We start from the raw sequence: 13,691 nt of genomic DNA on the forward strand, positions 1-13,691 counted from the left end.
ATATTATCTTGTCGTACAAAAGAATGAAGGCTGATTCAACATGAATGAACCTTGAAAATAAGCACACTCCGTGAAGGCAGGAGTGGCATGCATCAGTTCACCTCTGTTCCTGTAGCGCCGGCATGCACCAGACAAGCAAGAATGATCTGTGGGATGAATGAAAGGTCCCGGACAGCATCCCAAGGCCGTGGAAGGGAGCCAGGCTGCCTGTCTGACTCACACCAGCCCAGGCCCTCAGCAATATATGCCTTCTTCCCTGTGGCACCTGGGATTTCCATGTTCACAATGCATCACCTTGAGAGTCTAGACATCCTGTGGATACATTGGCCTGTCTGGCCCTGAAGCTTCAACAGTAGCCAGGCCAGGGAGAAATAACCAGGATCACCTACCTATCCATGTCCCTTAGCCACGCTCCTCTCCTCTGGGGTGCACCCGTTCACTCAGTGATGCAGGCGAACAAATAGCAGGCCACCAAGGGCCCACAGCTCCTTCTCCAGTGGTGCGGGGCTCAGAGACTGTTTGCGAGCTGCCCCTCCCTCCAGCCAGTCCAGGGGCGGTGGGACTTGATAAGACAAGGCCCTGGGCCTACATTTCAAAGGGTCTCCTCTCCTCATAAAACTGGCACCAGGCCCAGTGGAGAGGTCACAGGCCACCCCACAGCTTGGTCCGGCCTCCTACAGAGGGTCACGGGGAATTCTGCGTTTCATCAAATAGTGTGGGGGCCATGGAGTTGTATTTGCAAATAATTTTAATGAGCCAGAAACGAGGAGTTTAATAAGTGGAAAACAGAGAACTTTCCAAGGCCACAGCTGGGAAACACTTGCTTTTTAAAAAAAATTCCGCCTGGCTTCCCAGGCCAGCTAAACACCCTGACAGGAGGGCCCGACTGCCAGAGGAATCCACAAGGAAAACAAAGCTTATTTTTAGAGAAATATTTTAAAACTCGGTTTCAGCCGAGCTCAGGAGTTTTCTTGTCTGTCTAAAATCCTTAATATCTTTCCTTCTATTTCAGTGCTGCCTCTCACCCCAGAGGGCACAAGAACTTCTATCTGACAAGAGCTATTTCTGCAACAGATGAAAATAAAAGGGCCCCTCCCCCGGCCAACCAGAGAATTAATTGTTTCTAAATACGTCCCTGCAGTCAGGCCCAGGAGGCCTGTCCTTGGCAGGTGTGAGCAGCCATAAAGTGGGTCTGGGGTCCCTGCAGGCTGAAGCCTGTCTGCCACCCTCCCACTCAGCCTTGTTCTACCCACTGCCCTGCAGGAAACGGGTGACAGCCTGGCTGCCATTTCCGGGTTTTGAAAACAGTTTTCAACTTCAAAGACGCCTGTGATAAAGGACTGCTTTTCCTCGGAAGATGTTGTTAACTCTCCACCCCAACAGAGACACCCACACTCCATCACACAGACACGTCCAGATCCAAACATACAGCAACACCCCCAGATCCTTCCCCACACCCCACAGACCCACACACCTAGCCATACAGCAACAGCTACACAGACACACTCACAGCAACAGGCAGGCACACCCAAACCCAGCCACACTCATATTCAGATACATACACAAAGCAACAGAACACACACACAGCAATAGACACATTGAAACCCATACAGAGCAACAGACACACTGAAACCTGTACCCACACGGAGCAACAGACACGCTGAAACCTACACTCGCACAGATATAGATACATACCTACACACACACACACAGCAAGACACATTCAAACCTATACCCACATTCATACACACATACACAGAGCAACAGACACACCCAAACCCACACCCACACTCACAGATTTCCATACCCACTCACCAACTCTCACACCCTGCAGACATACATACCTCACAAATATCACAAATGTAACAGATCCATTCACCCCACCGTTGCAGCCACATAGACCAGTATTCTACAGCAACCCCCCACACAGACACAGACCCCTGACATTAAGCAATACCATGCCCGTGTATACGCCCAGCCAGAGAGACAAGGACCCAGAAACACCCTCCATGTGGATGCCCTCTCAAAAGACTTCCTTCCACACATACAGATAAACCCTTAGATACATATCCACACTCATACACTTTCCAGGTCCAGCAAAAACTGTCAGGAGAGGTTGGGAGAACCCACCTAGGCAGCGATGGACCTGGAGGTGCTATGGCTTCTGCTGCCTCTGGTGGGGGGCCCTTCCCACAGGGTTCCTCCCCAGGCAGGCCTGTTCCGCTGCCAGGCTCTGACTCCTCCCTGACCCTCCCTCTTTTCCTCCCTCCCTCCTGGCCTTGCCAGCAGCAAAAATTGGAAATGCCCTGGATGGCTACAAATTTGCACATCTCCCAGAAAGCAAACAAGAAAAAATAAACACAGTTCAATGATGTAACAACAATGGAAAATAGCTACAGGCTCTTGATAGAAACCTGTATGCAGGTTAGGAAGCAACAGTTAGAACTGGACATGCAACAACGGACTCGTTCCAAATAGGAAAAGGAGTACGTCAAGGCTGTATATTGTCACCCTGCTTATTTAACTTCTATGCAGAGTACATCATGAGAAATGCTGGGCTGGAAGAAGAACAAGCTGGAATCAAGATTGCTGGGAGAAATATCAATAACCTCAGATATGCAGATGACACCACCCTTATGGCAGAAAGTGAAGAGGAACTCAAAAGCCTCTTGATAAAAAAGTGAAAGAAGAGGGTGAAAAAGTTGGCGTAAAGCTCAACATTCAGAAAACTATCATGGCATCTGGTCCCATCACTTCATGGGAAATAGATGGGGAAACAGTGTCAGACTTTGTTTTTGGGGGCTCCAAAAATCACTGCAGATGGTGACTGCAGCCATGAAATTAAAAGACGCTTACTCCTTGGAAGGAAAGTTATGACCCAACTAGATAGCATATTGAAAAGCAGAGATATTACTTTGCCAACAAAGGTCCGTCTAGTCAAGGCTATGGTTTTTCCAGTGGTCATGTAGGGATGTGAGAGTTGGACTGTGAAGAAAGCTGAGCGCCGAAGAATTGATGCTTTTGAACTGTGGTGTTGGAGAAGACTCTTGAGAGTCCCTTGGACTGCAAGAACATCCAACCAGTCCATCCTAAAGGAGATCAGTCCTGGGTGTTCATTGGAAGGACTGATGCTAAAGCTGAAACTCCAGTACTTTGGCCACCTCATGCTAAGAGTTGACTCACTGGAAAAGACCCTGATGCTGGGAGGGATTGGGGGCAGGAGGAGAAGGGGACAACAGAGGATGAGATGGCTGGATGGCATCACCAACTTGATGGACATGAGTTTGGGTGAACTCCGGGAGCTGGTGATGGGCAGGGAGGCCTGGCGTGCTGCAATTCATGGGGTCGCAAAGAGTCGGACACGACTGAGTGACTGAACTAAACTGAAGCCTGGCTGCTTACCAGGGGCGGTGTAAGCTCCCATGAACTCAAAGGCCAGGGAAGATGCAGAGACCCAACTTCTGCTTTCAAGATGTGGCCAGAGTTTGCCACACTCTTGAGGCCATATCTGTCCTCACTTTTGTCACCTAGAGCACAATGACGATCAAATGCCTGGAGACAGTTCCCTTCCAGGTTCAAATGCTCTCTTGTGGGCTTACTCTCTGCATACATTTAGCCTGGAGGTTTCTGAGACCCCCAGGCCAACTTCACCAGCGAGCATCCCAGTGCTGGGCCAGATCTGCAGCCAAGAGCTAGGCCTGTTTGTCCTTCCCACCTTGGGCCCTCCAGGCCCAAGGACCCTGGCGGGTCCTTTCATGTGGGTTCCTGAACCATGGCAGGGCGCACAATCCTCCATCTATTCCCAACAGTGGGTGCAGAGCTTTGGCCTTCTCAATAGTATTTTTGTGTGCCCCCGCCGCCCCCGTTTCATACACTCAGCAGTATGTTCAGACAGTGAGGGGGTGGGCAGTATCTACATGCATGCAGCCAGTCTCAGAAATAATTTAGAAAGTGACGTACACTAATTAGGCTGCTTAAAAAATACCTTAGTTTTTAACAGCTAGTGGAAACGCTACTATCGAGCCATTCTCAACATCATCATGCTCTGGGCTCATTTTCACAACTAACTACAAAAGAATTTTACCTTGGGTATAAGACAGGAGTTAGTTTTGGTTCCACTCCCCGTCCTGTGATAGGAATCCTGGCTTGTTCTTACTTGCAGTTTTTACTTCAAGTTCCCTTAATTTACAAGGAAACTTGTCTAAGGGTGATCCAGCAATAGTAGAGCGTTTTGTTTGCTGTTAATTCCAGCCACTGCAGGAAGACAATGACCCCATACCCTCCACTGATCTGCAGCAAGAGGAAATTTCTGAATGATCCCCCCACACACCCCTGAAGCTTTGCATGCTCCACTGGGTCTAAAATACAAAACATCAGCTCCTAGCAGTTGGGCTTTCAAACAAACCGATTTTTAAAAATGAATGTGGCTTACCCCAAAAAGAATTTGAATGTTCCAGTTGATCAAAAAGTACTTGTTTAGGAAAATCAGTTTTGGAATGAAGTGGAAACAAGGCCTTTGAAATGCAGTTTGGCCCTACATAGCACCACATTTTAGACTTTTCCTTGCCATTGCACATTCTTACGGTAAAGGACTCTGAGCCCGCAGGGTCTTCACCCATCCAATCCTCCAGGGCCGCAAGCTTCCCTTCCCCCAGAGCTGAAGCTTTCAGCCAGGGGCCAGGCATTTGGGAGAACTTAGAAATTGTTCCCGATCCCCTTTGGCAGCATGCGCCCAGCACCAAAACGCTCCAGTTAACACCAGTGCAAACACTGTTAGCGTGAAGCAGCTGCTCAAGGCCTGGCAGGCTCCACTGATCACCCCCACCCAACCAGACTCAGCTGTGAGACTCAGGAGACCCCAGTGAACACAGGGTCAAGGGGTTGGGAGTACGGGTGATAGAAGCCAGTTGCTGTAGATGAGGAAACAAACTTTTGCTAAAGCTCTTATTTACTTTGGAAAAAGTGAGAATCAAAAAGTGAACTGTGTGTGTGTTAGGGGTGGGTGAGGGGTAGAGAAGGAAAAACAGGAATTGATTTATGAAGCACATTTTTAAGCTTTAAAGCAATTGTAGGAAAGAACCATACTCAGGTTTTGTTCAATTGTGTGAGAATCAGCAGAGAGATTGAAAGCTTTTTTTTTTCCTTTTTTCCAGACCTGGGTTGAATTTGCTTTCTGGCCGCTTATAGTAGTCTCAAGCACAGACACTAATCCTTTTGCATAAATAACGTGTGTGCTCACTCCCAGAGGAAGCTGTCCACATAAACAAACACTACCCAGATATAAGTTTAACTTGTTTAATCTTCCTTCTCTTTCCGTCCTCAGCACAACCAGGCTTTCCAAGGTCCAGGCCAAACCCTGGTTCTCTGGCCCAGAAAGGCTGGGCTTTAACTTCCCGCCCCCAATTCAGCCAGGGGCTGGCAAGACCATCCTCACCCAAGCAGTTCAGTTTCACGGGCGTCCCACTGGAAAAAAAAAAAAAATCAGACCTTCAGCTGCCACTGCAGACACGTGATCGCTTGGTGACTCACAGGCGGGCCACACCCCTCAGGCCTCCCAGCCAGGACCTGCTACCAGTCAGCCAACTCGGGGATGCATCTTATTAGCAAAGGGAACAGCTAGCTAAACTAATGCCCTTGACAGTCTAAATTACTTTCAGCTAAAAGAACTTGCTATTAAAACATATAGGGAGACAAGCTCTTCAGAACTCAGGCTCTGCCAGCCCTCTAAACCCTACCGCCCAACTCTCTAAGACCTGGGCAATGCCTGACAGTGGTGGGAAGCTAGAAAGCTCTATAGATATCCCCATTTTAAAAAAGGAAGCTATCTTACACATTAATACCTTTTTTTTTCCCAAAAGTTTTATTGGGGGAAAACTACAAAACATTTACAGTACAATGTTTACAGTCACAATTTGTAGTGAACTGATTCCCCAAATATATTACAACTCAAGTTGACTTAACCTTGTTACATTCAAAATACCTACTTCTGTCAAAGTAGTCCACAATACATACATACATAGTGCTCCAACTGTACCTACGTACAAACGAACTAAAGCTACTGCTCATTCAACCGCTGTCCAGAAAAGCATTCCTGCCTTTCCACACGGGGAAAAAAAAAATAGTACAAGTTTTGGAATTTTCTGTAATTAAACAAGGCATATTCATGTACTACATACCATTTTAGCACTAAGAGGTGGCCTCTTCACTTTATATCTATATAAAAAAAAGTGGTAAAAATCTTCTCCTTTTGTGCAGTTGAACCCATCCTACATTCAGATTCTCTCAAGCACTAATAGACAAAATACTTATTTGGTTGAGGAAAATTTAAGGCAAGTTCTGGCCCTTCCAAAGGCACTGTGAGATTACCCTCCCCCCCCCATTATTGCTACATGTCTTTATATGCAGAGTATGTCACAGTAGAACTGGTGGAATAAGCAAACAAAAACATCTTTTGCTAATTTATAAAGTTGGAATGAGAAAAGCATGCCACATGTAAGCCTGATTGCAATGTGGTCATTTTTTCTTTTAAAGTTGGATGGGCTACAACCATTATACATTCTAAGAAAAACTCTTAAGATATTCCTCAAACTACGTCCACAGCATCAAGATAGATTTCTGTAAAGAAATCATGCAATCTTTCAAAATTTACGTAAACAAGGAAAGAAATTAATGAAATAAATATTACATACAATCTCTTAAATTAAGATTTTTTTTACTCATTTACAATAAAATAACCATGTGAAGTTACAAAAGGCATATATTACTGTGAAAAGAACATACACTCCACATTTTGCCGATTAATAATGGCAATCATAACTTAACATAATAAAAGAATATATATCTATTGCTTTTCATCATACTTGATAAATACAGTATGAACAAAATTTTCAATGTATACTTTTCACAAGATAATAAATAAGTTAAATAGTTTTTTTTCATATTGAGTTGTGGTGCAGTGGTGCGAATCAACTCAAAACAGCTAAAAATTCAGCAGTTATTCCCCATCAATTATGAACTAAGCTCTGCCCAAGGCTTCCAGAAAGAGCAGACAAAATGGTTCTAAATTAAACATCCACTAAGTGGTGGCAATGAAACCAGTAACCAGTATGAAACTTTGGAATGCAAGGTTTTTTTCTTTTCCAGACATATATAACTTTGTTAAAAAACAAACACCTATGGAGCTGAGGTCTACTATCAAGGCATATTCTTGGCAGATATTGGATTCTAAAAGCTTATAGGTTTATTAGCAAGGCGGTGGTTGGCTGGTTTGTTTACACTGGTCTGGGACAAACAATTAGGAAGGAACCTCTCTCAAGATAAGAGTCCCGACATCTGGACTGTAACTAATGCTTTTCAAGTGAAGATATGGAATGGTGGTTGATAGCTGCTGGTGCTGGGTTGATTTTTCCTAAAATCCCAAACTCATCGGAGACCTAAAAAAGTTTGTTGTTTGGTTTTTGTTCTATTCGCATCACAACTGCTCTGTTGTGAGTCTTTTGTTCATCAATACAAAAAGTTCGTTGGCTTTTTTCCCGCTCAACAAGAATGAAACTTCGTAATAATAATAAAAATAATAATAATAAAAAAAAAAAAAAAAAACAAAACGAAGAGGGAACCGAAAGGGGAGGGGTGGGGGCCCCTCCCGGCACTCAAGTTCGAGTCCAAGTGCTCGGCACAGCCTGCAGTCTGCTTGTGACCGATGTCACCCCCCACACTCCCGTGGCCCCCTGCCCCTAAACAGGGGCGCCCTCCAACACCCCGAGAACGGCCTTCCCTTCCTCCTCCTCACTGGCGCCCTCTTGCCTCAGTCGTCGGAGATGGAGAGGCGGCTGAAGATGGGTAGGCGGCGACCCGGGTCAAGGCCGGGGGACTCAGAGCCGCTGAGGCTGCCCGAGCTCAGGGAGCCGCTCAAGTAGCTGTCGCGGTCCGACAGCGAGTCTGGGGGGCTAGGGGGCGCGTCGAACACCGGCGACTCGGACAGGCGGCGTGGCAACTGGAAGCTGAAGGGCGGCGAGGGCGGCGCGGCGGCGCTGGCAGGGAGGGGCGCGCTGGGCGGCGCCGGGGGCTGCGCGGGGGGCACCAGGCCCTGCTGCTGCTGCTGCTGGCTGCGATAGTAGGCGGCGGCAGCCACGGCGGCGAAGTTGTGGGTCTGGATGGCGAGCGGCGTGATGAGGCTGCTCAGCTCCGGGCCGAAGGCGAAAGCGTTGTTGGCGCACGAGGCCGACGAGCAGGTGGCGCAGGGCGCGCCGGGTGCGAGCAAGTCCTCGGCACCCCCGGTGCCATACAGCAGCGCGGCCGCCGCCGCGGCCGCGCAGCACGTCGGGGCGCCGGAGGGCGTGGAGGCTGCCGAGGCCGAGGAGCAGGACGAAGCGGACGACGAGCAAGACGAGGCCGAGGAGCAGGAGGGTGGCGGCGGCGTGCGCGACGTGGGGCTGTCGAGAAGCAGGGGCGACTCTAGGCTCCCAGGGGGCTGGTGGTGGCCCGACGGGAAGCCCGAGAAGCTGAGGCTATGGTGCAGCTTGGGCCGCGGTTCCCGCGGGAAGCCTAGGTGCAGCGCATCGCGGGCGCTGAAGGTGCGCAAGTCCCCGGAGGCGCCCCCGGACGGCGCGGGTCGCCGCTCATCAGCGTTGTGGATGAAGTGGCAGCGCGGCCCGTAGGGGCAGAAGCCGATGGTGTGGAAGGTGCGGCACAGCTCGGTCTTGTACTTGGGGTGCCGCGTCAGGCTGCGCAGCTCGTGGAAGCCGTGCGCAAACTGGCACTTCTCGCCATACTTGCAGGTGCCACTCTCCTCGAAGGGCCGGCACAGCTCAGTTTTGTAGCGCGTCGAATTGATCTGGGAGCCGCCGCCCCCCTTCTGCTGTTGCTGCAGGTGCAGGAGGTGCTGGCTGCGCTCCCCATTCTCGCTGAACGAGCGGTCCCGGAATTTGTTCTCCTTGTTCAGCAGGGCGGTGCCGCCGCCCCCCGACGGCTCCTTGAGGGTGCCGTAGGAGGCCGAGCCGCCGGCCGCCGCGCTACCGTTAGCCGCGCCCGGGAACTTGGGCGAGCAGCTGCCGGGGCTAGGCGCGGGGTGGGCGAGCGCGTGCAGGTTGCTGGCCGAGTGCCGTCGGAGGAAGCCCGGCGTGAAGCCCGAGCTGGGGGCGGTGGCCACGGGTGTCCCCACCGCCTTCTTGTCCAGCATGTTGTTCAGATTGAGGTTGGCCAGGGATTTCTCCGTCTGCCAAAAGGAGGGGAGCGGGGAAGAGATGAAAAGGGAGGAGGGAAGAGTTGGGGCGAGTTGCGGAGTAGCCACTACCAGCCCTCCGATTCTTTTTCTTTTTCGGATCTCGATTCGGCCCAACTTCCACCCTTAAACGCGCACAAGAATCAAGTTCGCACTGGGAGGAGCCGGACTCTCCCACCCTAGGCCGCCCTGCGGCGCGACATGTGATCCTCAGCCGTGGGCCGCAGGCCTGGGCGGCGCAAACCCCGTCCGGGAAGCCCCGGGCAGCGTGGCTGTGGTCGGCTGCGGAGAAACTAACAGCTACAGCGACTCCCTTCTGCCTTTCCTCCCAGCTGCTCCTTCTCCCCGCCCACAAGGCTCGAGCAACAGTGCAAACTCTGGGATTTTTCCCCAATCTAAAAAAGTCAGAGCGGGAAGAAAACCCCCAAAGCCGAGGACAGAAGGCCAAGCCTGAGAACTCGAAGGGCTCCCTGCTCACCCGCGTACCTTGCACAAGAAGTCGATATCGTAGAAGGCGGACAGAAGAGTGGTCGACATGTTTCTGGATCCTCTAATGGTCGGAGCTGGAAACTGGGAGATCCGGAGGAGCCCTCGGGGCGGCGCGGCCGGGCCCGAGCCACGACGAGTAACGGGCGAGGGGCGAGGAAGGGACCGAAAGTTTGCTGGGGGGCGAGAAAAGAGGGAGCGGGGGCAGCAGCGTGGACTGGTTTGAGGGTGCCCGGGAGTACGGAGTTGGGGGGAAAGAAGAATTAAGCTAGAGCGCTCCTCCGCGCCCCGGGGTGCCCGGCCCGCCCCCCCCGCGCGGAGCCGACGGCAGCTCGCGGACTGGTGGAACTCAGCGGCCCGCGAGCGCGCGCCCTATATAGAGCCCCCGGAGCGCGGCCGCTCCGGGGCGGGCGTGCCAGGGGAGGGGACAGAACGCTGACCCCGCCGGGGTCTCCAGGCAACGCCGCCCGCCCGCTGGCGGACGTCAGGAGCCTTCCTGGCTTCCCATTGGCCGCCGCCAATTTTTTTCCTCTGGGGGAGGGGACGGAGAGGCCTCGGGGCGGGGCTGGCCGCCTTGGGCGCCCGGGGCGGCGTGGAGATCTCGGCCCAGATGGGTGCTGCTGGTTGGTGGCGGGAAGATACGGCTCCCTTCCTCGGGCTGTTCTGTCGGAAATCCCCAGCACGTCTAACGTGGTTGGGTTTCTGCAGCCCTGAACGTGTCTTTCCCCGCCCGATCCTGCTAGGCGAAATTTCGGAGCTTTTATCTCCCACTCTTTTATACTGGGCGCGGGAATTGCAAAGTGCAAGAACATTGCAACCGTCCGCGTGGCCCGGCTGCTTTGCAAAGGGTCCTCTGGCCGGGGGGGGGGGGGGGGGGCGGGGACTCTGGGCCCTAGTTTAATGGGTGGTGGCTGCGTCTCGACTGCACGTGGAGATGCGGTGGGGGTGGGGGCGGGAGCGGCCACGCGGGCGGCCGCCTGGGCAGTCTCTCCCGGAGGAGCCTGGGCCCGTTTCTCCGCCCCTCTTCCCGCCCAGACTGCAGTAAACAGGGCTTGAATGCCGAGGCCTGCCGGGCAGGGCTGAGTGTCTGAGGACAAGGCGCTGGCTTTGCTAATCACATCACAAGACCTTGAGCCAGGGCCAAAGTCGCGGAGTGGCGCGGGGCGTCCCGGGCGGGAGAGCCGGCTGGGAGGACGGGAGGAAAGGCCGGGAGAGCCGCGCAGGCATGGAGGCCACTTCCTGTCGCCTTGTCCGTCTGCTGGTCTGTCCGGCTTTCCCCAGTCCTCCTGGGGGTCGAGGTACAGCTGCCAGCCGAGGCTCCCGTCCGCCGCAGCCTTGGCCTGGCGCGCCTTCCTAGACCCTCCCTGGCCGTTCAGGGCGCCGCGCCCTTCTTTAGCTCGTCCTGGGTTGCGGGCTCCCGCTGAGGCCGACCCGCAGCCAGGCAAGGCTGGGCACCAAGGATTCGCCTAGTGGGCTCTCCTTACTTTCTCTTGCCAGTCCCACACCCCAGAAGCCTGCATTGATATAAGATTTTGCCAGCCGGTGCCCTCTGGGTGCGAGGCAGACACCACCCCGCCCCAGCACCCAGTGAGGCTTAAGCCGCTGTCAGATCTGGGGTCCGGTCCAGGACACTTCTCCGCAGACGCTGCCTCTGAAAGGCTGGAATCCGGCCCATGATTTCGCACACCTGGCAGCCTAGGCTGTTACTGGGCCTAAGTTGGAAGGTCCAGTACCTGCCAGGGAAAGAAGCTCCCGCGACCCACGCCCCCTTGCCCAGTTGATCTTATTTCTGACTGTGTATCTTTGTGCTTATTTACATTCCGCTGCACTCACTCCCTCTCAGTACCCTGGGAAGGAATGAACTAGGCCTGTCTCTCAGGAAACCAACTCCTTCAAGTTCAGCTTGCATGCAGAGCCAACTACTGGACTCTCCACCCATCCAGGGTGCTTGAGCCAGGGCAGGGCTGCAAGGACTTCAGGATCAGAAACATAGGGCTGGAGTTCAGACTCCTTCCCTTATAAACCACATGGTTTTAGACAAATCACATAATCACTTGGGCACCTGGGTTTCCTTGTAAAACTAACATAATTCCTGCTTTACTAATCTATCACCTTTTGTCAAGGTGCCAATGCAAATGAGTTATGTTATGGTGTTTAAAAGATAAACAAGTATATTCCATCTTATTAAATTGACAAAGCAAAAAAATGGAGCAAGTCAGACCTCCGGATCATGGCTAGGTGGGTGAAGGTCCACAGAATGGTGAATGTAGAGCTGAGAGGGCACCAAAATCTTGGACCCTCCAGCTTGGAGCCAAGGGCAGTGACCTTAGAAGAAGTGACTAGTCTCACCACCCAGCCTACACTGATCGTTAGACAAGGCTGGGCATTCGTGGCGGACACTTGTAGCCTAGAATACCCAAGAACCCTGACCCTGTTTTTGTTCCTTGTTGAAATGAACCCAAATGCAAAGAGTTTGAGGATGGCTCTGACAGTGGGGTATTCTGAATTGCCCCGGGAATGCATCAGGAAAGTGTGAAACAGCCATTTCCCAGGCCACCACCCCTGCTATTGAAGGTCAGTGACAAGATTTCACATACAAAAACCAGTGGAAACATGTGTCTCTCCTGTACTCCCAAGCTGGTGACAACCAGCCAAGATCAAAAGCTGGGGTAATTCCTAGTCAACACCTATGAGAACACCCACTTTGCGAGCTGGGTAGAAGACTTTGGAGCTTGTATGCAAACATGGTATGGTATATGCTTTGGTACAGAGTACCTGCTGGTAAAAATATTTTTATTATTATATAACTGCTTTTATTTCATTTTAAATGGAGAAAAAGGGAATGCTGGCCTTTTCCAGTGAGCTGAGCTTTATTAGAGCCAGTTTCATAATTATTCTACCATGGTTATCATTATGTTGTACCAACAATTACCTGACTTCTCACCAGCCATGTCTTCTCAGAACAAAAAGAAATGTTAAGCTGGCAACTTTCCATCAAGTGTGGGATACACAGATGCCTAACCAGGTAATTAATTCAGGATCACAACAAACACATTTTGAGCTGAATAGTGCAAAACCACCAGGGAATTTCCTGTTCTTTTTAGGACAAAACTTTGGACACTAAATTAACTTCTTTCCATGCCTCTTCCTACAGCTCTTTACTAGTAGGCTCTATTTATTTAGTGTTAGGTGGTTTTCTTTCAAAGAGAAACAAATTATATTTGAAATATAAATCTTCCTGCAGTAGGAAATGATCATATCAAACCGTCTTCCCTCTAAACTGCCTGATCAAACCCTCAAACATCAATAAAATAATTATAACTGGTTGCTCACCTGTGAAGTATTTAAAAATATTTAGACTCTAAAAGCTGAACCAAGTGTACATTCAATTACTGAAATGGTTTCTTCAGAAAACTAGGATGAAGTGGACGTGGATGAGGTTATGACCTATCCAAGCTATGAGTTTCAAGATAACTGTCTTTGAGTGACACTCTGAAATTACAAATTAAAAACGGTAAGCCAGGAGAAGGCAATGGCACCCCACTCCAGTACTCTTGCCTGGAAAATCCCATGGATGGAGGAGCCTGGAAGGCTGCAGTCCATGGGGTCGCTACTAGTCGGATACGACTGAGCGACTTCACTTTCACTTTTCACTTTCACGCATTGGAGAAGGAAATGGCAACCCACTCCAGTGTTCTTGCCTGGAGAATCCCAGGGACGGGGGAGCCTGGTGGGCTGCTGTCTATGGGGTCGCACAGAGTCGGACACGACTGAAGCGACTTAGCAGCAGCAGCAGCAGCAGCGAAAAACAAAATCAGCAGCAAAACGTATGCAATAGCGACACCTGCTGGGTGTCTGAGGAAGTAGGGAGGGCTGGATTTAGAAAAGCAGAAAATCCCGAGGTTTGTAGATTAAATCACTAAAATGGATAAATGTTTTCTGTGATACTAAGTAAGAATCTTTTTGTTACTGCAACCAAAAAAAT

The 13,691-nt window shown here is 51.1% G+C and overlaps 1 protein-coding gene across 1 annotated transcript; it reads right to left on the reverse strand.

The window, feature by feature from the left end:
• Positions 1-5,837: 5,837 nt before the first annotated feature.
• On the reverse strand, positions 5,838-10,051 carry ZFP36L2 (ZFP36 ring finger protein like 2). Its single transcript, XM_006056800.3, has 2 exons — positions 9,707-10,051; positions 5,838-9,214 (listed from the first exon to the last, which is right to left on the reverse strand). Exons 1-2 carry the CDS (start codon positions 9,755-9,757, stop codon positions 7,805-7,807), a joined length of 1,461 nt encoding a protein of 486 aa, XP_006056862.2. The 5' UTR covers positions 9,758-10,051; the 3' UTR covers positions 5,838-7,804.
• Between the last annotated feature and the right edge of the window lie 3,640 nt (positions 10,052-13,691).

This window comes from Bubalus bubalis, chromosome 12 (assembly GCF_019923935.1).
Source record: "Bubalus bubalis isolate 160015118507 breed Murrah chromosome 12, NDDB_SH_1, whole genome shotgun sequence".
In the NCBI taxonomy this organism is placed as follows: domain Eukaryota; kingdom Metazoa; phylum Chordata; class Mammalia; order Artiodactyla; family Bovidae; genus Bubalus; species Bubalus bubalis.